The sequence below is a fragment of the Schistocerca nitens genome, chromosome 8, assembly GCF_023898315.1.
Source record: "Schistocerca nitens isolate TAMUIC-IGC-003100 chromosome 8, iqSchNite1.1, whole genome shotgun sequence".
Classification (NCBI taxonomy): domain Eukaryota; kingdom Metazoa; phylum Arthropoda; class Insecta; order Orthoptera; family Acrididae; genus Schistocerca; species Schistocerca nitens.
Window position 1 is genome coordinate 448,977,885 of NC_064621.1, and position 27,161 is coordinate 449,005,045.

General features: G+C 41.3%; 1 protein-coding gene across 1 annotated transcript in view; it reads right to left on the bottom strand.

The window, feature by feature from the left end:
* The window catches only part of LOC126198688 (myrosinase 1-like), a 59,236-nt gene extending 32,410 nt beyond the window's left edge, over positions 1 to 26,826 (bottom strand). Inside the window, exons 1-5 of the mRNA XM_049935184.1 lie at positions 26,659 to 26,826; positions 22,920 to 23,053; positions 15,223 to 15,357; positions 13,557 to 13,679; positions 4,781 to 4,964 (exon numbers count right to left, since the gene is read on the bottom strand). Of these exons, the coding sequence (XP_049791141.1) occupies positions 4,781 to 4,964; positions 13,557 to 13,679; positions 15,223 to 15,357; positions 22,920 to 23,053; positions 26,659 to 26,812 (730 nt within the window). The 5' untranslated portion in view covers positions 26,813 to 26,826. The remainder of the gene's footprint in view (positions 1 to 4,780; positions 4,965 to 13,556; positions 13,680 to 15,222; positions 15,358 to 22,919; positions 23,054 to 26,658) is intronic.
* Positions 26,827 to 27,161: the final 335 nt, after the last annotated feature.

The window sequence follows — 27,161 nt, forward strand, 5'->3', positions numbered from 1 at the left end:
AAATTGTCGTACGCTTTGGCGCCGAAGTCGACGGCTTCTCCTTTTAGCATGGAGAAATTGCTTTCTTTATTGGCGATACCACTAATTAAACCACAGATATACATTACCTTTTATACAGCTTCGTCGTCAGTACCTATCATGTAAGAAACTCGTACTTTTGATGACATGCTCGCTATAAAACAACTCCAAGTGTGACAATAATGAGCACTTTAGAATGTCACTTGAATTTGTCTCAAATGGAAAACACTGAAAACTAAGCACGCAACGCAAAAAAAAAAAAAAAAGAATTCCACAAAACTCGTCTGAAACATTTTGTTAATGGCCTAATATTTAGAGAAGAACTGAAACAGACATAAAAGTGGCGAAACCATTCCAGAAGCGTCGCATAACGTGGAGCAGGTATGTCTCCTGCCTACATTTCAACATAATGAATATGGAAATCAACATTACAGAATAACGGAGCAGCGCATAGACATTTAATTATAAAAACTGCGGAATCGGAAACGGAGATACATGCGACACCTACAGACTGAATTCCGTGTGGAACAGCAGCAATGACTGGAAATTCTTTTTACCCCTGGATCCAAATACTTCCAGGGAGAAATTGAAACTACTGACGAGAAGAACCATTTGATCGACAGGAAGAAAAACAACAGAGTTTAGCAAAATATTGTGACAGATGCTGGTACATAGTTCGACAGACTTCTGCTTCAAGAAGAGACTTATTGCAATAGATGAGGCTACCCCCATCAACCACAGATCTTGTCGTGACTTGCGTGACTCAACGACACAGATAACCGTACCGTAGGTGCAACAGCAACGGAAGGGTGTCTGTTGAAAGCCAAGACAAGCCAATGTTTCCTCAAGAGGAACTGCCGCCTTTTCAGCAGGCAACAGTCTTAACGATTGATTGATTTGGCTTTGTAACATCTCGCCAACATGTTGTTGCTGTGCTGGTACTGCGAAGGAATGAAAGCAAGGGGAATTATAGCTGTTATTTTTTGTGAGTTTATGCGGATCTGTTCTATGGCTTAATGATGATAGCATCCTCCTGGGTAAAATATTCGGATGTGGCGAAGTCCTCATTCACATCTCCGAATGGAGAGCAACAACAGCTATGAGAAGTCATCTTGGGTACTAATACACAGCTTCAGCTGTATTTAGTCTTTTGTTATTGAATCACTATCGGTTTCGTGCCACAAAAAATCTTCAGGTGAATATCTGTATAACAGTAAATCCAAAAGGAATAACAACCCTGAGATATAAACTCGTACGGCAAGTTACATAAAGATTTTTAAAAAATTTTAAAAAATATTAAAAACTTTTATATAAGAATATCAAAATGTTATGTGAGTACTACCAATGAGACTGGCAGGAAGTCCACAATGGCCAATCAGATACGGATAGAGGAAAAATGAGATTGACGGGAAGTCCAAAATGGCTGATTAAATATGAACAGAGGACAAATTTGAAGCTTTAGAAGCATTAACGACCAGGGACAAGATTGATGCCACCTATAGAAGAAGAAAAATATGTTAACATCGAGTATAGATTTAAATGTCAGGAAGTCGTTTCTGAAGGTATTTGTATGGAGTGTAGCCATGTATGGAAGTGAAACATGGACGATAAATAGTTTGGACAAGAAGAGAATAGAAGCTTTCGAAATGTGGTGCTACAGAAGAATGCTGAAGATTAGATGGGTAGATCACATAACTAATGAGGAGGTATTGAATAGAATTGGGGAGAAGAGGGGTTTGTGGCACAACTTGACAAGAAGAAGGGACCGGTTGGTAGGACATGTTCTGAGGCATCAAGGGATCACAAATTTAGCATTGGAGGGCAGCGTGGAGGGTAAAAATTGTAGAGGGAGACCAAGATATGAATACACTAAGCAGATTCAAAAGAATGTAGGTTGTAGTAAGTACTGGGAGATGAAGAAGCTTGCACAGGATAGAGTAGCATGGAGAGCTGCATCAAACCAGTCTCAGGACTGAACACTACAACAACAACAACAACAACAACAACATAGAAACATTAGATACCTTTGCAGAAAACATAAACATTTATATGAGTGTAAAGATCCGTTACTAAGTAAAGAAGGGGAAGCTGAAGTGGCTGTTCTAGGGAAATGAAGACAAAATTATAGTTTTTTTTTTCATTGTTCACTCCAGAAGTTGAGTGGGGTGCTCCAAATCCAGACCATTAAAAAGATGCGGCTCTGTTCAGCTAATTATCAGACAGTCTGATAGTAGGGCAGTTTGGGATATCAAATGGACATAAATGGAGCTGACTAGTTCCTGCAGTCGCCTTACAATCAACGGCAACTTTCCGAAAGCCTTAGTTGTAACCGGGGCAATAGAACCATATTTTTATATTTCTGGGGCGTTGTCTGTCGCTGAGGGCGTTCACCCAGCCAAAAATAAAATTTTTTGTGGCTGTGAAGTGTATATACGTTCTTTAAATAACTTTACGGGAAGGCAACCGGATGATGTCGCTGAAAGCCGCCGATATTTCGACTGGTGACCAACCTGTGATTTTCAGGGCAAAAGTGCAGCAACTACGTGCTGAGCAAGTACATTGTATGTGCTTATGTGTACCTGATCTGAATGAAATGTTGTTCGGCATTACAGAAAGACAAGAGGAAGCAAATAAACAGGGAAGACAGATACGTTACTAGGAGAAGAATTTGACAGAGGATTGAGAGACCAAAGTCGAAGTGACAGCCTTGGAATAGACGACACTCCCTGAGAGTTACTGACAATCTTGGAATAGCCAGCTATGCAGAACTGTTCCCCTGGCATGCAATATGTACGAGGTATACAAAAAGAAAATACCCTAGGGAGAATATAATAACTCCAGTTTCTAAATTGGTAGGCGATGACAGATGTAAATATTTCGGAATTATCGGTTTGATAGGACATGGTTAGAATATAGTGACGTTAGTTATTTATAGAAGATCAGTTTGGGTTAGGAGAGCAGCAAGAACACGTGAGGCAATATGTATCTTACAAATTATTTTAGAAGATAGGCTAAAGGAAGGAAAATCTATGTTTATATTCGTTTGTCGATTTAGGGAATGCTTTCTCTAATACTGAATAGAGTAAGATCTTTTAAATTGTGAAGGGAGAATGGATAAGGAACAAGGAGCGAAAGATTAACTACACCTCTTACGGGAACCAGACTGCAATCATAAATGTCGAAAGACATGAAAGGAAATCAGTTGAGAAAAGAAAATGTATGGACTATTCAGTCTGTATATTGAGTGAGCTGTGAATGAAACCAAGAAAGCGTGTGCAGAAGGAATTACGATAAGAAATAAAAGTTGTGTGATTTTGTCAGAGAAAGGAAAGAACTTGAAACGAGAGTTGACACAATTGTAAGAGTTATAAGATGAATACCTACAAAAGTAAGACAAGGGGAATGGTAATGAAACGTAGTTTAAGTACATCAATATTGCAGATGGACTGAGACTGGGAAATTAAATACTAAAAGTAGTAAAAGAGTTTTCATGTTTGGGCAGAAAAGTAACTTATGGTATCTAAAGTAGAGAGGATATAAAATGGGGATTGGTGACAGCAGGAAAAGCATTTCTCAAAAATTGATATTTGTTAACATCGAATGTTAGGAAGTATTTTCTGAAGATATTCGTTTGGAGTGTAGCCTTGTGTTCAATCGAAACGTGAATAACAGTCTCTTACAGAAAGAGAATAGAATCTTCTTAAATGTGGGGCCACAGAATAATTTTGAAGATTTTGTGGGTAGGTGGAATAATTAACGTAGACGTACTGAATCAAATTTGAAAGAAACAGATCTTTAGGGCACAGCCTGGTGAAAAGATCATGTGGTGAGAAGCATCCTTGTTCATCAAGGAATCGTCAGTTCGTTTATGGATGGATGGATGAATCTCTCAGCAGTTGTCCAAAGATGACGAGTCTCGCACAGGCTAGATAGCGTGGAAAGCTGCATCAAACTAGTCTTCGGACTGAAGTCTACTACAGCAAACAAACAGAAAATATAAGATTGAAATTTCTAGGGAATTTTACGGAGCATGAGACTGAGAGTCATCCTTACGAGAAAGCACCATCTACAGGGATGCAACAGTTTTAATCCCGATTACAAATGATTGTCAATGAAATGATGTATACTGCGTCCACGAAAAGCTGAAGCTCCTTCTGGTGGTCCTGTCGAACCATTCAACACTGCCTCCCCTGCCGCCATAGAAATATAAACTCTGCCGCCCTCCAAATTACAGTAGAACAAAAATTGATGTTCAATTTCAATAGATATTACCTGATCTGACAAGAGTTTATACCTGGGAGCTGGGATGGTTTGGGGGGAAGAGATCAAACAGCGAAGTCATCGGTCTCGCCGCATTAGGTAAGGATGGGGAAGGAAGTCGGCCGTGGCCTGTCAAACGAACCATCCCGGCAATTGCCTGAAGTGATTTAGCGAAATCACGGAAAACCTAAATCAAGATGGTCAGACGTGGGATTGAACCGTCGTTTTCCCGAATGCGAATCCAGTGTGCTAACCACTGCGCCACCTCGCTCGGTACCTGAGAGTGGAACTGTTCTGAAATGATAGCTGTCACGCGTCATTACTCGATTGATTTCAAAGTAAGTCCTGTCTTCCAGATTATAACCCCTTTCGAAAAGTGTTGTGTTCCTTACGATGGTTAATCTGAACACAAATAATCACATACTCTGTCAGTGTCTTCTGTTCTCTGTCAGTTATTTAAACGGATAATTTTCATAAGTTGTCATGAAGAAGGTCAACTCACCATTCTGCTTGGAGCGGTACTGCTCGTCGTAGAGGCGGTAGACTTTTGCGTGGGCTCTGATGACGGTGTGTGTAGCCAAATAGTTGCCGATTCCACGAGCTTTCTGCGACGGAGCCTGGCCTCCGCTTGTTGAGTAGCCGCGTACGAACGTGATTGGCTCGTTGAATGTTGTCCACCATTTTACCTACAACAGAAACGTGGTACCGTTATACCGTTAGCCGCCACCGATTGTACATGGTTATATGGCAAATTGTGGGTGGATACTGGATTTTAGCGTCTTAGAATAACTTTCTTTGAACTATTCTTCCTTGCTCGAATATGTTTAGCCCCACTGATGTTGGTACCGATCAGAGAACATGAAATCTCACATCACGGTGACAATTATTGAACTACATGAAAGAAACGTAAATTAAGCACAAACTACGGCATGCACACACTTTATTCAACATGCAAACGTCACTACAGATGTTCGAATTTACCTTATGACATGCTCGATATGTCTGCCATCATTGGCGATGATGTGGAGCAGATGAAAAGCGAAATTCTTCATGGCGCGCTGAAGCGCCCTAACATCGATGCTGCCGATGACCTCCAGAAGGCTGTTTACAGCCCAGCCAATGGTTTTGGGGTTTTTGCTGTACACATTGTTTTTAATATAGCCCCACAAAAAGAATCACATGTATTCAGATCCAGAGAATATGGCGGCCAATCGAGCCCCATGATAGTGGCCTCTGGGTACCCCACAGCCAGAATGCTGTCCCCAAACAACTCTTCCAGGACACCAAACACTCTCCTGCTTCGATGGGGTCGAGCTCGTTCTTGCATGAACCACATCTTGTCGAAATCAAGGTCACGTTGGATAATGGGGACGAAATTATCTTCCAAAACCTACACATACACTCGGTAGTCACTGTGCCATAAAGGAATATCTCACGGATTATTTCGTGACTGGACATTGCACACCAACCTGTTGAGGGTGAGGAGTCTTCCCGATCGCGAAATGCGGATTCTCACTCCCAGAAATTCGCTGATTCCGCTTACTGACGAATCCATTCAAATGAAAGTGGGATTCGTCGCTAAACCAAACCATATTCATATCAAAATCCTGTTCGTCAATTCTGTGGGAAATACAGTTGGCGATAAGCAACCGCTGTTTCATGGCCCTTTGGCTTAATGGCTGATGGGTTTGAATTCCGTATGGGAAAAGATGAAGGTCGGATTTCTTGGGGCTTGTTTGGAACACAGCGAGTGTCTTCTCAATGTTTTCAGGCGTTTTGACTCTTTTTTTTTTTTTTTTGATGACCAACATTGCCAACACTGTAATCACCCGGACACTACCCGTTCTCTCAAATTTCCGAATCAAATTCGTGATTGTTAGCACACTTGGACCAGTTGTCTTCAGTTTGAACTCGGTTGCAGACTTCCTTTGAGCCGCAGCTGGGCTGTTATTGCTCGCATAGTAGGTCTTCACAATGGCTATATGCTCAGGCACGCTGTACCATGACGTTTTCATCCGAAAATGCCCGGGAACGTCAAGGCGCGTGGGCATGCGCATACTAATTTCCATCACGCCCCGTGCCAACTGTGCAGGTTGAACGTCCTAACGCAACCCGTTCACATGTTGTGGCGATTTTACTTCATATTATTCAATAATTCTCACCCTGTATGTTAAATTTAGAGAAACGAGTCATATTTGGCTTTCTTGCCTATGCAACAGTCAGCTACTGAAAAACTCAAGATTTGAAAAACAGTCGACTCCATGCATGTTTGGCCGTTACTGCAAAATTTAACTGCGTCATATGTGGCATGTGTGGCAACAAAAGGTATTTTATGTTTTGGATTCACATGGACTTGCTAGTAACTGAATTGGTTGTGGCGATACAAACGTTGAGTAGAGACAAACTCGTTTAATTTACAATTTATGTTTGACTAACAAAGACCTACAATGTTTATTTATATGTTACAAAACCGTAATTTTAGAAGAGATATAACTCGCTAAAATCTGTAGCACCTGACTTTCTGTCATGCAGTCACATTGCAGCCCCAATCCCTCTTTGCTGGATTACTAAAATATCTGATGGACGCCATAATACGAAGAATCACATTCTGTCTGACAAGAATATTAACTGTCGATACATCATACACTGGAGAAATGTCTAACTCTACTATACCGTCGTGAACAAGAGCAGTCAGAACATGATTGTAGTCTAGATTCGGCTAAGTACTTGATGCTCCGTGATGTCCGTAATTCTTAAGTGAGAGCTACGTAAGGAAAAACAGAATCACTCGATTGCAATGTTTCAAGTGGTCTAGTCTGGCGTCTGGAAATAACACGTTACACACGGAAGGTAGTGTTATTCAGTGTAATTGATGTCGTCGTTGCAGTGTGAATATCTAGCTCGATAATAGTTTTATCACTACACCTTCGCTCACGAACAAACTTTATCCGTAAATCTTGGTAATTAACATTACTCTCAATAATTCAGGTGCATTCTTCGCAAAGATTGCTTGCATAGGTCAGCTACAACGGAATCTTCGAAGCAGAGAATACAAGTGGAAATACATCGTTCTCTACTAAAGACAAATAAAATGAGTGATTCGTCGATAAGTGTTGGAAGTGCCTAATATTTATGTTAGAAATAACCCAAAGTTAGCAACAGAAAACATCTTACGTTGTATCATAATGTACTAATATATCCATTGTTTCCTTTCAAGGGTGTGAACAAATTTTTCTACTTTTACGTTTCCCTCTGTCGTGAACTGGGAACACCTTATAGCCAATGTGTCTTTATATCATTTTCAGTTTTACTGCCTACTCTGCCTTGTCCTGTTCTATAACTACACCGCGCAACAGAATTAAGGATTCAGTTTTTCGGTACACCGTAATTGTCTCCCATTGCGACTCATAAGTTTGAAATTTCACTCAAAGGTGCCTGCAGCGTTCCTTTGTAACGGTGCAAAAGCGTGGAGCTCTTGTGATGTCATACTCGGGGTCGACGACGCATCAAAGATCATGGTGTCGACCTACGCGAAAAAAGACCAAAGGTCAGAATTTCATGTTACATGTAAAATGGATTAATGGTGTCACAGTAGCATCAAATTTCACCACAGTTCTGCCCTAAATTACCATGGACGTGTCACATGATGGGGAGGCCGTTTTAAACACGTTTCACTCCTTTTGATGCCTCTGCGACGGAGGTCAGATCTGCGACACTCAGCGTTGAAATCAAGTGAGTTTTTATGTGTGACCGAGGAAAGCATTTCAATCACACTGCCGCTCAGAATCAACACGCGAAGGCCTAAGGGGATGGCATAGCAGGCGTCAATGAAATCACGTCTTTCCCTTCGGCGTTGACACCCTCACATTTCACCATCGAAAACAACAGTTTGCAGTGTGAAGATCAACAGGAATACGTTCCTGACCATCTTTGATCCTGCTGACATCTCCCTGAAGGATCAACCCGTCTCTATGGACATCGTAGGCTAACAACCCTATTTAACGTGATCCCATCAATCTTGACTTCGGTGTGAACGCAATTTTTGCTCTGGTGTATGGGTTGAAACCGCTATGTATCGTTCAAAATCCTCCGATGAAATGAGAACGTAGCCCAAAGCAGGAAACGGTGATTACGGTTTTCCAGTGCTCTTGTGGACAGATCGTGGAACGTTGTGACAAACGCGTTAATAGATGGACAAAGCCTCCCCTCTTCCCGTTGGGCATTATCCTCGGTGGCACCCTCCCTGATTTATCGAGGATTCTTAAAATGTGGCTTTCCAGAGAAAACCTGCGAAGTAGTCCTAGGCACCTGCAAGCAGGAAAATAGCATCAGAGGCGTATCAAGTGGTTGGCTGCCTGAAGATGCCTAGGGTTACTTTGTGGGGTTTCTCTATAAAGGCACATTTTTAAAATTCTCAATACACTTGGGAGTTGCGGGAGGGTTTCTTAGAGGGATCCTTCGCCGTTTTATTCACGCATGTCTCAACGTCGCAGCCCTCCGTGATCACGCCAAAGGGGAGTGTGAAACAGGAGCACTGAAAGAGCATAAACACCATTTGCTGCTTCGGATTACATTCAGACTTCGTCGAATGGTTTCGAACGATCCGTAGTGGCTCTATCCTGTACACCAAAGCACTAACTGCGCACGCAATGCGATAAAAATGAGTGAGATCACATTCAGTGTGGTTACCAGGTAACGATGTCGTTGGAGATGGATTGAAGCGTCTGGGAGATGTCATCAGTATCAAAGATTATCAACAACGTTGCTCATCTATCGCACAGCAGATAGTCGTTTTCGACCGCGAAATGTGTAGGAATCAATGTCCGAAGGAAAGGTGTGATTTTCTCGACGCTCGTTATATGCCAGACCCTGAGACCTTTTCGTGCATATCGTAACTGACAGTTTGCCTAAAATGTTTTCCTTGTCACTCATAAGAAAGCCGAGTGATTTCAGCGCCGGGCATCGCGTTCCATCACAGCCGTCATAAGAGGGGATGAACAGTGGGTAACCGAGGGTGTGGTGGCCGTCCCATCGTGTAAAACGTCCGCGGTGGCGTTGAGCCGAATTCTGGTTTAATTTGGTGCCAATTTGATATGACTAACCCATTTTATACGTACGAATAACTTCTGAGCTATAGTGTCTCCTCACTTGCGTCGACATCTTGCAGTTTGAAACGTCTTCGAACCCGAGGGTGATGCTCCAGATCGCCACGCTTTTGCTCCGTTACAAAGGAAGGTTGTAGACAACTTTGACGGAAATTTCAAACTTACGCGTGGCTATGAGAGACAGATATGTGGTTTCAAAACGGTGATCCTTTGCGCAGTGTAATATGCTGCGGACGCTGTGCGTACATTCAGTACCCTTATTTGTACAGCCCGACCTACAAAACTGGAATTCCATTACCAGATAACATTAATAAACTTTACCCTCATCTGAGCCTACAAGGTACTACCAATCCATATTCCCAACCACTGAAGTTCACAAGTTATTGGTACGGTATGAATTATACGAGTCGACGTTTTTTATGAGCTTAGTTATAGGTGACTGACTGCATGTTAACATTAAGTGAAGCCCACGTTTCATTTTTCTAGACTTATATCTGGTTTCCAGTCTTACAAGGAAGTGAATCTTTGTATCTCTACGCCACTGGTTGTTTAACCACTTGAAAACTGTCTTAGTCACTGAAACAGGTCATGGTGTTAGAAAATAAAATTGCAACTTGTGCTGTTATTTGTTTATGAGCAATCACTGAAGATGCGGACCTATCAATGCTAAACATGGTGCACATAGAAATCGAGTTTTTCTGAAGCCCAGGCAGTTCGTTACCGCAGTCATAATCACATCGGAGAGAACGAGTCATATTGAAAGGCCTAAAGTCGCAGCTGTTATTTAGCTCTCTTTCAATTTTTGATCAGAGCCTGAAGCATTCTTCACTAAGAATGTACATCTTTAACATTACTCTCAACTGCTTCAAGAGAGAAAGAAATAAATCACTTTAGCTCGTACAGTCTACATCTGTATCCAAATCTACATACAGACTCCGCAGTTGACCGCGTGGCGTAGGGTACCATGTACCGCTACTAGTCATTTCCATTCCTGCTCCACTCGCAAACAGAGCGAGGGTAAAACGACTATCTATATGTATCCGTATGAGCCATAGTTTCTCTAACCTTACCTTGAAGGTCCTAACGCGAAATGTACGTTGGCGGCAGTAGAATCGTTCTGCAGTCAGCTCAAATGCCAGTTCTCTAAATTTCCTCAATAGAGTTCCTCGAAAAGAACTTCACCTACTCTCCCGTGATTCCCATTTGAGTTTCGGAAGCGTCTTGGTAATATTCGTGTTGTTGGAACCTACCAGTAACAAATCTTGCAACCCACCTCTGAATTGCTTTGATGTCTTCCTTCACTCCGACCTGGCGCGGATGCCAAACACTCCACTCCTACTCAACAATGGGTCGTACTAGTATCTTATATGTGGTCTCCTTTAAAGGTGAAACACACTTACTTGAAATCTCTTTATCTTTTTAGAGATGGTTGCGGGACTCGGCTTTTCGATATAGGATGTCAAATTCAACCGTCTAATTTCCAACCTTATTTTGTTTGATAACCAATTTCAGCGGCGTTTCACTGCGCCACCTTTCCTAAAATTAAAATTGTCCCAATAAACCGAGGTAGACCATTCGCCTCTCTCACTACAGTCCTTATATTCTCATTCCATTTATTATTGCTTAGCACCGTTACGCCTAGACATTTAATAGACAGTGACTATGCCGAGCAGCACGCTACTGATTCTATACTCGAACATTAATGCTTTGTTTTCCATACTCATCTCCTTCAACTTATATTTTTCTACATTTAGAGCCAGGAGTCATTCATCACAGCAACTGTAAGTTTTGTCTAAGTTATCTAGCACCTCCTACAGCCACCAAATGACGACACCTTCCCATACATCCCAACATCATCAACAAACAGTAGCAGTTACCCTGTCCGAAAGGTCATTATGTATATAGAACATAACAACGGTCCTGTCACTCTTCCGTATCGCACGCCTGACGACGCCCTTGTCTCTGATGACGCTCGCCGGTCGAGGACAACACACACTTTACTTGCTTGCTCAGCAGCGAGATTGTCGCGCCAGGCAAGGACAAAAAACTGTCAAAGCAAATAACATAACGAGTTGACAACTGCCTTCGAGCCGTTGTAAAACGCTGTGAAATTGGTGCTCACTGAACATCATTTGTGTCAGGCTTATTTTATATATCATTCATCATGCACTGTGAAAAGTTACAGGTGCTACCTTCTCCGTTTGAAAGCTGATCATCTCCAACTCTTTTGAGGCTCAAACTGACCTTCAGGTCTCCAAGCTGTTCATGTCATACGACCATAGTTTTACTTCTTAGCTGATAGCATTGGAAGTAGCAGAATGGGCGGACCATTTAAGGTTCTGAAGCTGGCGGCGGCGTACCGAAGGAACTACTGTGGTCAATGATACCCTTTTCTTCACGAAACGTGTCGTAGATGATATGTCACAGGTAAACCTGAAGCGAACATTTAATCTTGTCCTGACTCGTGTGTGTTGCTCAACAATTCATCATCATCATTATCATCAAACCATCCACTGCTAGATAACCCGCTTCCGCTCATTGACCTTCAGCATTTTTATTGCTCCAGCACTTACCTTCCAGATCATCGTCTTATTAATTCAAGTACGAAAATTTCTTAGTCTTCCTACCATACACTTGCTTGTCCACAAGTTCCGCCAGACTCACTACCATTACGACCTTAATTAAGGTTCCAACCTCGCCTGTTTCCTGTTCCACTTTTTTTATCTTTCTACCTGTCCTAGACATTAGTAAAATACATTTTTCTGTTAGTTTTATGAACGACACTTAGTCAACGGTCTTCGCAAGTGAAGTCCATGTCTCACTACCTCAGCCCAAAGAATGGTAGCGTCCACCGATAGCAAACTTTTCTTTTCCGGTACTTGAGAAGCATTTCATTTTACCAGTAGGATCCAAGGCCCTTTCTAATCCTTGAAGTGTACCTTTTGAAATGTAACTTTTGGAGCAGGTGGAATTGTTGGCTTCAGCTGAGTGAGTATTATTAGTGATCAACTGCTTACATGACTTCTTTGATAATTTGTACTTTTTTCGATGTATTACTAATACCTCATTTTAGTTTTACTTTTATCGATTTTCAAGCGTACTTTCAAATTTACCAATGAAGTTATTCCTCATCAGTACGTCTGTCTACTCTGATAAAGCAATGTCACTGCTGTTAATGAGGGAGAGTGACAGTTATCCACAGGAAATACTACGAAGCTGGAAGTATGCGATGTCAAAGTAAAGGTGATTGTTGTTAACCCTGCCTTTTCACTAAACTCGTGCTGTCATTGCACTAAAACTTCTACTGTTTCAGGGACTGCTCTGTTGTTGCTTATGTCACAGGTTCATATTGCTAGTAACAAGTCTCATTGCACAGCTAACTCACCGAAAATTGCTATGTGAACACCAGCTCACTTCGTCATTATAGCATTGGACACAGCTGTTCTTAGTCTTCCGGGCATGTCGTGAACCCAAAGTTGTTTTACAAACGACTCGTCTTGAAATTACAAGAGATATTAGATTTTATCAGCATCGCAGATGACTACGAAACATCAGAATAAAAAGATTTCGCTCCAATTCTCATCTTATTACTCTCCCACAAACAACAGATTTTCATCTGGCATGCAATATGGCGTTAGCTTCCTTCACTGCCCACGTAATATCTCTGTTCTCTTCGTCAGCTGTCAAAAACATGTATGGGGAGTGGAGTTAAAATCTCAGTCCCGCCTTTCTGAGTTAAGTTTTCCATAATTCACTACACCGATTCACGCGGAATCCTAGATAATTACACTGAAAGGGCCGACTTATTTTCCCGTAGTTGTCGAGTCCGCGCTTGCAGCATGTCCGGGAAAACTTGGAATCGAGAGTGCGTTAAATTCTAATCTTGGTTCAATTATGAAGGGTTAACATTTCAACAGAAAATTCATTTATTCTTCACCCAAGTGTCGCTTTCTGGGAATTATTCATTGCTTTATAACGTAAAACTCGGGATTGTAGCCTACCTCGGGTGTCACACTGAAGAAAGGAAACCTTGTGATGGTGGCAAGACTCTTTAATTTAATGTACATCTTTAATACTGTCTGAGGTAATTCTAAAAGTATTTGCTTTATAAAAACTGTTGGTGCTCAGTATCATGAAGACCCGTGAAAGAAATCTGAATACACAGCAACTCACCCTGTCGCCGAAGTTGTCAAAGAGCACCCTGGCGTACTCGAGGAAGTAGTCCGCTAGGATGGGGTTGGGCCAACCCCCTATGTACTGCAAGGCTTGCGGCAGGTCCCAATGGTACATCGTCACCTGTAAGCAGAGAGACTGGCTATGAACAACACGTCTAATACATTTCCATGGTGACAATCTCTGGACCAAGTAATGTACTAAACATAAAAGGAACGGTAAAATGATACTCCATTGTCCCGACTCTTTCTTAACAACATCACCATCAACAAAATGAAACTGTTACTGAGGCGTGAAGATATTATTGACGACAGAGAGAGTATAGTACCAATAAGGAGAAAGCGTTTGAGAGGAAAGCGGCACAGTTTGTCTTGGAAACTAAGAAAAATGGATACTAATTATAAATGTGTTTTAAGGACTACCTTTACTTTTTCAAGCGGTCGAACACCAACAAAAGCAGGGATGTGAAATAACTTTAGAATCCTAAAAATTATGGAAGTGGATACCGAACAGACCATTTCAAGTGATAAGTATGTGATTTATATATTATCATATAATATAATGTATTACTCTAAATTATTATTAAAACATCTATTGTTAGTTATTAAAATAGCCCTGAGGGTATATTTCATCTGTTCTTAACCTTTAAACAATGAAAAACAACGTACAATCGTGGTATGACGAAAAAAACGAGGAGCCGCCAGCATCAGCCATAAGGGGCCAAACAATTCTGAAGATGGCTTTAACACAAACCGAAACCTGTAAATAAACAAATATTATGGCAACCTCGATTGTTGATTTTAAAATAAATATGGCATTAAATCGCTGCACCCCACAGACAATGTTGTCTAAATGTATGAAAAAGCAAGATTTTCTGCCATACACTTAAGTGGGATTTGCAGAGTATCCAAGCAAATACAAAACCGTTTTAGTTTACTCAGCTGCAGTGAAAAAACCAAGTTTTTTCCCTTTCTCGGTATAATCAGCCTTCTGAATTATGATACTTTAAATGCTGCATAATTAGGAGGGATTTTTCGTCTAATCCAGTAATAGTTAATTTTATAGCTCTGGTTTGGCGCAAAAGAAATAAGGGGTCTAACAGTCAGAGAAATGGTACACGTACGGTGTAAACTTGCCATTGGTGGGCAGATGCAACGAAAATCTGATGGTAACATTTCGCTACGAAGAAAGTGGGCGAGGAACTGATACTTATTGACCAGACAAATACATTAAAGAAAATAAAACCAGTCATGACAATGATAAAAAATGAGAAAAAAGTTACAATTAAGATAACTGCAGTTAATTGTGTACCAGTAGTTAGGTTTATCTCATCTAAAGGGTAAGGGAAAGACTTTGCGGTCATCACTTCCTTTGTGTTTGGGATATTACATCAATGGTTTCCTTTACCTTAAGGTTTTTTTGGTGTTATAAAGCTAGAGTACAGTGTATGTGTGAGTAGAATATAGGGGAACCTGTCGAGAGCCCAATATTTCACCTCACTAGCCTTTTGAATTTTTTGACTGAACACTTTTTCCCGTTCAGCACCGGTAGGGTTTGTTGTATAACTGTGCCATCATCTGCCAGTATTATTAATTGTGGTTAATGCACACTCTGCTCCACCCGTCGTCAGAGATTTATGAATTCTTAACAATGAATAAATTATTACCACTGGCTGGATGTCGTTCTCCAGTAACAGGTTAATGAGGTTGTTGTAGTAGTCGATTCCAGCCTGGTTGATCACGTCCAGGTCCCCGTTGGGCAGTATACGGGGCCAAGAGATGGAGAAGCGGTATGCTTTGGCCTGAAACAACCAATCGAATGTCACAATAGCACCTCTGCAAGATGTGAGGTCAGAAACTAAAGTGCACAGACACAAACATGTACAGAAAATGGATGTATTATTAGACAATGATGGTGAACTGAGAAGTGGAAGATAAATACTTATCAATAATTAAACTTTGCAGTTTCCAGCTAAATCCTTCATATCTGACGTCTACAGCAGTGACAGCTGCTGCGACCTCTAACATTTATCCGACTTGACAAGCCCTAAAAAGGGACAGTATCTTACTGAGGTGTCCCACTAAAATACGCTGGGGACCTGTTATTTCCATAGGATTAGGTATGGAGAGTAATCGGACTGGTAATATGGTTCTTTGTGCTTGGCTGGTATCAGGGTGAAACTGTGGCGCAGTGTAAGAGGAAGTACCCACACTGTGTGAAAGCTACACAAATAAAATCTAAGTAAAGGAATCTTTCGGCCTGCCAAAGGAAGAAATGCCGTTAGTTCGATTACAATGTCAAGAAATAATCGGGACCATTATTGAAATTGGTCAGATATCTGTGTGCTGAGGTCAGGTCTAAAGTAAACGTCATTTGGACATTCTTTCAATAAATTCGGTCAACGACTTTGGAAGTACAAGGGACAGGAGCGGTCTGTAAGACAAGTGACTATCGGTTTGGCATCATGGACTGAGTGAAGTAACTGAAAACTTCAAGAGGAGTCAGTAACACTCGTGACGTGTTTGACCGTTATCAACAACATAAATCTGCATAAGTACTCACCGTCTGGTGAGGTCAAATATAGGAGTACATGTAAAAAGTTTACAAAAGTGACTACAGACGCTTTTGAACTTTATATCTCACGTCTAAATGCATATCGTACCTCATCGGTTGCGATATTTTTAGGTATTAATGTGTCTGGAGATTGTATCTGGGGAGCAATCACACCATTGTAATTTGACAGCCAGTGTTGAAAAAAGACCTGCCTCAGGTTTAACTGAACTTTCCATGATGAATTCTGGCAACGCTTCCCTAGGCTCTGGCTAACCCATTTCTCAAAATATCACTTTTTCCTGGAGCACTAATCGTGCAAGGTTGGTCCATCATCATCTGTTCGGCAGGACACACCTTCTGCTGATCACTATCTCAAAATGGCTCTAAGCACTATGGAGCTTAACATCTGAGGTCATCTTCCCCAAGACTTAGAACTATTTAAACCTAACTAACCTAAGGACATCACACACATCCATATCCGAGGCAGGAATCGAATCAGCGACCGTAGCAGCAGCGCGGTTCCAGACTGAAGCGCCTAGAACCGCTCGACCACAGCCGCCATCACTATCTCAATTTCATGAACGTCAAAATTACGTCCTCTGCTCCGTGTTTCAATGTTACCTTGCGTTTGTCGCTTAGTAGAGTTATCATGCGTCTCCTCGCTGATCTGTGGATTTAAGAAGCTTAATTTTGAATTTCAGATGAATTTATCAAAAACATTTCTGAGCCTTTATGTTTACGTCTTTTATTGTTCTACCTATTGGACTCCCGGCGAGGAGGCAGACAGCTAACATGGCACAACATGATCATAATTTATATTGCGAGTTTAAGTTTCCGTTGATTGTTCCTCTGACACAATGTATTGTTCACTTACTATTCGCTCGAAATTTCAACTCGTTTAATATCGATAATACATTCATGTTCAGAAAAAGCAGAACATTTTGAATGACTAGATTTGGACTTACATATTCACAGAACATGGACATTAGCATGCTGTACAAAAATGATTAGCATGTCAGCCACCTTAGTTCAGCATGTGTCCTGCTGCCTAGTAGGCATAGAGTACTCCATGGGCGCTCGCAACTTGTTCCTTGCGTGATGGTATCGACGCATATCAGGCGCGAATGGCGTCCTGTACTATAGCTATCCACGATGCATTCATCTGTGGTGGTTGGCTCTGAACCACAGCGCTGCACCCATCGTTTCGTCAAATCCCAGAGATTTTCGATTGGCGACAAATCTGGTGAACTGGTAAGTCAGGACAAAAAGGCTCACAGCCCATGAGACCAAGAAGGCATGTGTTCGTGCAGCAACATGTTGTAGTGCATTGTCTTGCTAAAAAGTGGCGTCTGGGTTGTTTTACAGTAAGGCTATGCACTGCCGAAACACTTCGTCACTCACGAGCAGCGATTTCCCGGACAGATGCATCACAGTCCTCATTCCAATAATTGACCCTCTTTCCAACCCAGTGATTTGACTGTACGGTCTGCGCATACGTCTGAAAAGCGTCCTTCACGTCTGCTCAAGTCACACTGATCTATTACCTTCGGTTTATAGCTACAGCGAGAGCCCCAGGCGCATTTTACCGGTAGGTGGTCTTTCGCCGCGATATCGATGTTGACCTTGAACGCCCTGGCCAACATGGTTAAAATGCTAATCATTTCTACAGAACATACTAGTATGCATGTCCTGTTAATATCAACGTTCTGTCTCCAGCCGCTCAAGGTGTTCTGAACATGAGTATAATTATCAGTTGCCTTTATGATATCGCTAAGTATTAAGAATAAAGGTAAAACTTTTCGTGATTTCTTTGCAAGTCGTTGTTAATAGCATCTGTCCCTGAGCAGGTTCCAAAGTTTCACAGTAATGTGGAATACCATCCATGTTCTGAAGCTTACAAAAAATGAAATATGAAGATTTTTGTTGTTGTTGTTGTGGTCTTCAGTACTGAGACTGGTTTGATGCAGCTCTCCATGCTATTTTATCTTGTGCAAGGTTCTTCATCTCCCAGTACTGACTGCAACCTACATCCTTCTGAAGCTGCTTAGTCTATTCATCTCTTGGTCTCCCTCTACGATTTTTACCCTCCACGCTGCCCTCCAATGCTAAATTTGTGATCCCTTGATGCCTCAGAACATATCCTACCAACCGATCCCTTCTTCTTGTCAAGTTGTGCCACAAACTCCTCTTCTCCCCAATTCTATTCAATACCTCCTCATTAGTTATGTGATCTATCCATCTAATCTTCAGCATTCTTCTGTAGCACCATATTTCGAAAGCTTCTATTATCTTTGTGTCCAAACTATTTATCGTCCATGTTTCACTACCATACACTCCATACAAATACTTTCAGAAACGACTTCCTGACGCTTAAATCTGTACTCGATGTTAACAAATTCCTCTTCTTCGGAAACGCTTTTCTTGCCATTGCCAGTCTACATTTTAAATCCTCTCTACTTCGACCATCATCAGTTATTTTGCTCCCCAAAAAGCAAAACTCCTTTACTACTTTAAGTGTCTCATTTCCTAATCTAATTCCCTCAGTACAGATTGAATAACATCGGGGAGAGGCTACAACCCTGTCTCACTCCCTTCCCAACCGCTGCTTCCCTTTCACGCCCCTCGACTCTTATAACTGCCATCCGGATTCTGTACAAATTGTAAATAGCCTTTCGCTCCCTGCATTTTTCCCTGCCACCTTCAAAATTTGAAGGAGAGTATTCCAGTCAATATTGTCGAAAGCTTTCTCTAAGTCTACAAATGATAGAAACGTAGGTTTGCCTTTCCTTAATCTATTTTCTAAGATACGTCGTAGGGTCAGTATTAACTCACGTGTTCCAACATTTCTACTGATCTTCCCCGAGGTCGGCTTCTACCAGTTTTTCCATTCTTCTGTAAAGAATTTGTGTCAGTATTTTGCAACTGTGACTTTTTAAACTGATAGTTCTATAATTTTCGCATCTGTCAACACCTGCTTTCTTTGGGATTGGAATTATTATATTCTTCTTGCAGTCTGAGGGTCTTTCGCTTGTCTCATACATCTTCCTTACCAGATGGTAGAGTTTTGTCATGACTGGCTCTCCCAAGGCTGTCAGTAGTTCCAGTGGAATGTTGTCTACTCCGGGGGCCTTGTTTCGACTCAGGTCTTTCAGTGCTCTGTAAAACTCTTCATGCAGTATCATATTTCCCGTTTCATCTTCATCTACATCCTCTTCCATTTCCATAATATTGTCCTCAAGTACATCGCCCTTGTATACACCCTCTATATATTTCTTCCACCTTTCTGCCTTCCCTTCTTTGCTTAGAACTGGGTTTCCATCTGAGCTCCTGATATTCATACAAGTGGCTCTCTTTTTTCCAAAGGTCTCTTTAATTTTCCTGTAGGCTGTATCTATCTTACCCCCTAGTGAGATATACCTCTACATCCTTACATTTATCCTCTAGCCATGCCTGCTTAGCCATTTTACACTTCCTGTCGATCTCATTTTTTTGACGTTTGTATTCCTTTTTGCCTGCTTCATTTACTGCGTTTTTATATTTTCTCCTTTCATCAATTAAATTCAATATTTCTTCTGTTACTCAAGGATTTCTACTAGCCCTCGCCTTTTTACCTACTTGATGCTCTGCTGCCTTCACTACTTCTTTCCTCAAAGCTACCCATAATTTTTCTACTGTATTTCTTTCCCCCATTCCTGTCAATTGTTCCCTTATCTTATGCTCTCCCTGAATCTCTGTACAACCTCTGGTTTAGTCAGTTTATCCAGGTCCCATCTCCTTAATTTCCCACCTTTTCGCAGTTTCTTCTGTTTTAATCTACTGTTTATAACCAATAAATTGTGGTCAGAGATAATGTTGTATGAAGTAGAAATCACTTACTTCTCCAGATGACCTAGATCCATGTTATTTGTTAGTGAATATCTTGGACATTCATTCCAATGATGTCGACGTTTCGTCAAAAAATTGTGGATAGATTAGAAGAAATGGAAGTAACTATGGCAGTTCAGTGAACTATGGCTCGAACAATGATGTGCTCATTGAAGTCCAGATCAAAAATGTTATACCTACCAAGCCCAAAGAAACCATGGAGAGTAATAGTTTTCAGTGACATAGAAAATGCTGTAAATCTTTTGCTAAAACGAAGGACGGAGTAAACGCTTGAATTCAAGCAATGTGCATAGCTAGCTCTGTTTCATAAAATCTGAACGTGAACTGTACAATTAGAGGATAAAGTTACATGGAGTACGAGATACATGTCAAAATGAAACCTGCATTAGTGTGTGAAGGAAAAACTATCTTCTGCGACACTGGGCACTCTGAATTCCAAGTGATACGAACACTGCCTGGTTAAATAAATTAAGGAAGTTGTATCGAAAAGGATATTGCCAAATTACAAAGTATCCTTCAAGTAAACCTGAACAAGAGTTGTCAGTAATAGCTAATACTTAAGAGAAATTTGTAGCTAACTTGAAAACAAAGCTTCTCGTTATCCCCTAAAAGTTGTGTATAAAACCAATCAGTTAAGTTTGTTCCAAAAATGAATGTAAGCCGCACATTATAATTTCGAGCGGGAGGAAAAGAGAAATTCACTTGTGCAGACGATGAATGCTACGACACTTTCTTATACGAGAGTGCCATTGGCCACTATAATTGGGTTAATGTATCCACAGCTTTAATTCTGTCTGTCAGTAAAAATAGGAAAAATAATTAAAGGACAAAAACTGTTTACTTGAAAATATCTTGTAATGTAGCAAAATTTGGAAAAATGGGAAAGAATAACTTTCACTGTTACATCCAAAATGTCTTCTTATGGTTTGTAGAAAATAATTCATCGCCTTTGTTGGACTCTTGGCCTGGGCATAATGACACCTCTGTCTTTGGATTCCACACGGAACTAAAACAGTGATTCAACCTCTCCATTAGAAAAAAATCAACAACGTAAAGTATTTTTCAGAAAATTGCCATACAACATAATTTCCTTTAGTTCTCCGTCGTTTCGGGTTCAGCGGAACAGTATCGTTACAATTCTGCATTTTACGAATTTGATCAAGTATGACTGGTACACAGCACAACGCTAAGATCATTTCTTACTCAGTTGTGCCTGAATCCATTAATTTTTCTTGTATCGGGTGTCCATGGTGCAAGGAAAATATTTACCTCGCCCAATAGCCACTTCGCATTTTTGTGAAGACTGCAGGGAATGAACAAGAAACTGTTTCATTGCTATTAAAATGTACATCACTCAAAAATTATTGTAAGAACTGTGCTACAGGAATTGTTACAAAATATTTAATGTCAACAAATTAAAGGCCAGACTGATGAAAGTCGTCTTAAATGAAAATCATACACTGCTTGGATTTTCTTTCCTCTGCTTGTGTCTTGTGTAAAAGCTTAACTGTCAACATGAACTAGAAGTTATTCAAAAAACTGATAATTTGAGATATTTTTGGACTCGGTTAAACGTTTAAAATGCCACAGGTGCACTTTGGGCTTCGCGCTACGCAGCACATTCGCTTGTCGAAGCTGTGACAGCTGCGTTTGCTATATACGCCGATTCGCACACTAGACAAGAAGGGCCTGTTCTGTTTCACCGCTCTGCCCCTCCTACGACGTCCGACATCTGTAACTAGGGGTGGCTGCGAAACCCCATGACGTCTGGAGGTGGTTCACCTAGGTTCCACCACGTGTTGAAGACACTCACTACAACCGACAAGTCATGCAGTTTCCGAAATTCTCGTGCCGCGTCTCCGGGCCATCACAATCCACTGTCGGTCAAACTCAGACAGATCTCGTGCCTCCTCCAATTTACACACGGGCCGCACGCACATTGATGCTACATGCACCTTGCGCGTATCTGACTGGCAGTCATTCCTCGCCAGGTGGCGCTGCTATCGCCTTGATGAGTTTATATTGATAGTAGGTCGGCCGTCACAATTTTGTGGCTGATCAGTGTATATTATTTCTGAAGAATCATCTTAGCAAGATCACTAGCAATTCTTTAGATTAGAATGGTCTGTTTCGGCAGGTCTACGCTGCCATCATCGGCTGTTGTAAGATTGTTAGTTGTACACGCTTCTTACAGTACTGAAAGTCACATAGTGATATTGCGTCGAATAAAATGGGGCAGGAAACATCAGAATGTCACAAAGTAACACACAATTAAAACATACATCATGGTGTGCTGATGTCCCAGCATATACTAATCGCTTGACTCCACAATGGCGACGGATCTGGTGTAATACTAGCTAGATCGCCTTTGTGGTGTCAAGCTATTAGTATACGGTGGGACATCATCACAATGGCGACATAGCTAGTATAACACTGCCTAAGTTGCTTTTGTGGTGTCAAGAGATCAGTGTACACTGGGACACGGGCATAACATGTTATTTTTGTGTATTATTTTATTTGTGTTATGCTGATTTTCCTTGTCGCGTTTTAATTGATGCATATCACTATGTGACTTTTCCTATTACAACAAGAATGTGCTGCTAACAACGTTACAAGATCCGAGGATGACAGCACGGATCTGCCGAAACCAGTCACTGTAATAAAAAGAATCTTACGTGATTATTCAAGAGTAATGTAACTTTGAGATCATCCGAAACTGAGTCAAACACATATTTGTTTAACTTTCTGGCAACAGCTAGATGTGTATCACTACAGGTGACGACAGAGACTTGGAATGTGGAAAAAAGAAACTCTATTACAAAGCACAAGGATGACGAGTTTCTTCAGCATTCTCATAATGTCATCAATTTTGTACTACAGAATAATAAAGCACTGTGCGTCGGTTTCCTTCTGCATTACACTCACCCCCAGGTCCTTGAGCGCCTGCACGTCCTCGGCATACTTGTGGTACGAGTCACAGGCCACGTCCCCATTGTCCCCGTTGTTGCCGTACTCTGGATGCTCATGCAGCATGTGGTCCCAGATGCTCTCTCCTTTGCCTATAATGTAACAGGGTAGTAGGGCGTCATGTTAACTTTCATAAACTGCTGAATGAAAAATAACTTCCAGTTTCGACCACAAAGATTATGTTCAGGTCCAAAAGGAGCAGACCAACATAGCACAGATAGTGATACTGTCAGCAATAATGATATTAAAGTATATATAATATCTGTGATACCTCAGCTATGAATATCATAATTCCACAACCGTATAAACATGGAGAACAGTTATAGTTAGTCTCGCAGCTTTATATTGGAGTGAATAGTTGTCAGCAAACTAGAACCTATACAGGAAGGTCGACATTAAATGTAACACGAAAATAGTGTAGACATTTGATAAGACTACAGACAAAGAATCAAATAAAAAAAAACTAGAGTATAAATTTCAAGCCGTAAGAAGAAAATCTGCACGGCAAACCATTCTTTAATCGTGCCATGGGAAGAAAACCACATTAAATTTGCGAGTTTTATTATTAAAATCATCATGCATCAACAAATATAAAGGACAAGCATCAGATCCTGGTAGTTTTATCGAGTGTCAACGGTCACTCACGCCTAAATGGAGGTGCTTAAAACTATCGAACTACTTCCTTTCCTTACGTCCATGAAGGAATTCTGTTCGTACAGTTTGGAAATATTTCTTGTCAGTTCCGATGCTGTAAGCTCTTTTTAAACCAAAATGAGAATCAATAAAACGCAAAAACAGATAAAGGTGTAAATTTCATTTTTGTTTACTTGATGACTAGTTTCGGGTTGAGACAGATTTTCTGATCATCCACATAGTCAAAATAGTGATTCCCATTATATAACAACCATGTACTGATAAGAAACACATGTGTATGAGAAAGTGCAAATGAACAATTGCAGCCGCGCGGGATTAGCCGAGGGGTCTGAGGCGCTGAAGTCATGTAATGTGCGGCTGGTCCCACCGGAAATTCGAGTCCTCCCTCGGGTATGGGTGTGTGTGTTTGTCCTTAGGATCATGTAGGTAAAGTAGTGTGTAAGCTTAGGGACTGATGACCTTAGCAGTTAAGTCCCATAAGATTTCACACACATTTGAACATTTTTGAACAATTACAGAGGTAACGTGTACGTTTGTCGCCTTGACATGGTTGTTGTATTTCATGAAGTACCATTTTCACTATCTGAATGATTTGAAAATGGTTATCGACAGACTAGTCATCAACTAAATAAAATGAAATTAGCAATTTTAGCAGGTTTTCGGTTGTACTGAATAACAAAATTTCCTATCCTGAAATCACTCCAGCATGATGGAAGTTCGTCACTTGGTAATTATGATGAAGAGAGTATGCTTTTGCACTGTGTAGTGTACTTTCCAGTGCTTGCAATGTAATTGGCTACAATTAATTTACCACGGAATATTAACAATATAACTGCAAATGAACAATGATAAATTTAGATCAACTAGAATGCCAGTAGTGCACAATTAAAGTCTGCAACGGATAATTAAAATGCGACTGGAGAAAAGAAAATTAGTTTCAGTGATATACTCATGATACATTTATTATTACATAGTACAATTTTTCCTAATGTCTTCTAAGGATTTCGGCAGGTCCCACTTAACAGTAGCTAACATTAGAGAAATGAAGTGCGTGCAGATGATGTATCGACCGGATAAAATTTACTAACAACGGGTCGTAACAAATTGTTAAGTTTCTTGTAATGAGAAGAAAATTGATCACTAAGTAAAGAAGAGTCCTCTGTCATGAATGACTGGAGGATACTGAAAGGCAGGCTCATCCGCCTAATGGGAAAGGTTTTCCCTATCCGCTCTCCCACAGGCTCCTTTACGTCACGAAAAGGACCCTGGCGCGGCGACTAGTGGCTAAGAGCTTCATGCAACCACCTCTCCTTCCATTGCCGGCCAAATACTGGCAGTGAAAATTTCATTCAGCTCCAAGATTCGAACCAACTTACCCCCACGTGAGCAGCACGACAAAGGCGTGCGTTACCGTCCTCGGCCACAACGACGGGTAATCGACGATTAAACTGGATGGAGTGAAATTGGTGGTACATGGAGCAACGAAGTGCTTTGCTGGATTGCTAAAGATAACTCTGGGTCTACGACTTAATGGAAAACAGGTAGATAACTTAGGAAAAGTTGTAGGTGCAACATGAATCCCTCTAATTGAAAACTTTTGAGCGCAGAATTATCTATAGGAGTTCTTTGCCCAGACGAGAATTTCAGTTGACTTACGGTGCGACATAAAGTCGCGTAAGAAGCCTGCGACTTATAACGTAAATTGTGAACTCATCTCATACATTGTTGTAATAGTTCGCTTAGAAACAGCAGATCTCTTGTTGTTAAGAACTATATTTGACGCGTTACGGGCTTAGCCTCTCTTCAGAACATCAAATCAAATGCCTTCATGTATGCCGATGACACTGCAGTTGCAGCCCAAGGTAACAATTTTATGGATGTAGAGGAGAAATTAACCATTACCTTGGAAGCTCTCTCCCAGTATTATGACGCAAACCACCTAAGGTCGAACCCTTCCAAGACGCAGGTTTGTGCATTCCATTTAAAGAACAAGGAGTCAAATCGTGAATTATATATAATTTGGAGAGGTCAACGTCTCGAGCATTGTAAAACGCCCAAATATCTTGGTGTCACGTTGGATCGCACACTGACCTATAAACATCATTGTAATGCCACAAGGGAAAAAGTCTCAACTAGAAACAACATCATCAGGAAACTAACCAGCGGATCCTGGGGTGCAAACCCAAAAGTCCTGAGAACTTTAGCCCTAGCGCTCAGTGTGTCAGCCGCGGAATACGCCGATCCAGTATGGTCTGCATCAACACACCCGAGAAAAGTTGATGTCGTGGTGAATGAAATGGCATGGATTGTTACCGGATGCTTGAGGCCAAACCCAGTGCACAAAATGTACTTAATCATGGGGATCGCACCGCCCAACATACGACGTGACATCGCTGCCGAATCCGAAAAAACCAAGCAAGCAAAGGACACCAGCCTGCTGACCGATTGCTTTGATCGAGGAAGTTTTTCCTGTCACGTACCAGAGACATGGAAGGATCGGCTGCAGAGAATCGTTTGAAAAGGTGGGAAATCGACCTGAGAAACCCCCATAAAGATGTAAAAGAAGAACTGGCGTCTGGTGGAGACGAACTATACACAGTCTGGACAACCCTAAACCGTATGAGGGTAGAAGTGCCAAAGTACAAGACAAACCTGCAGCAATGGGGTTTCCTAAAAGAGAATGAGAACACTCTCTGTCTGTGTGAATCTGTCCAGTGTCCTCAACACCCGCCTATCTGTCACTATTTAGACCAGCCCTGCGCAATGGCTGCTGAGTTTTGGAAGTTTGAAGTCTAGTTCCGGACACGGAAAGTAAGTAAGTAAGTAAGTCACATGTGTGCAATCTCAGTTGTGTAGAATCTGAGTATAGCACAGAATAAGAAGTGTTCAGAATGTGACTTGGCCGATGATGACGGCGGCAATGAAAAAAGTAAACAGTAAGTAACAATATTACTCGAGGCCTGTCTTAACTTGTTCCTCAGATTCTAACTCTCCTAGAAACGTCTGGAAATTGCTGAGTACCGTAGATAAGTGTGTCACTCACCATCCTCGTTCCAGGCGCCCTCGATCTGGTAGGAGGATGTGGCAGCACCCAGCAGAAAGCCCTCTGGGAACTGGTTGACCTCTCTGGCGCGAGCGGTCGCCAATAGACAGGCGACTCCCAGTATCTCCAGGTATAATGTTACACGTACCGCCATGCTCAAAGCTGCAGCTGTAACGGCGCTCGTTGTTACTTATAAACAGTCAAAGGTATCTGATAACAATTAATTAGCAGTAATGAAATGTTTGTAATAGCGTTTGATAGTTTTTATCGCATATTTCTACCTCGTATTAACAGTTTTGTAATCAGATGATGAAGCTCGTCATATCCTTTACAGACTACAGAAAACGTTCTCACGTTCTGCGACTTTGTTTATACTAACAACTTCCTCTGTCAGTACGGATATTAACATCACGTGACATAAAGGCTACTCCAATAGCTACTCTAGACCCATCAGATTCATCAGAGCGCTTACTGATGGATTTTTTATCTGATATTCTCGCGTC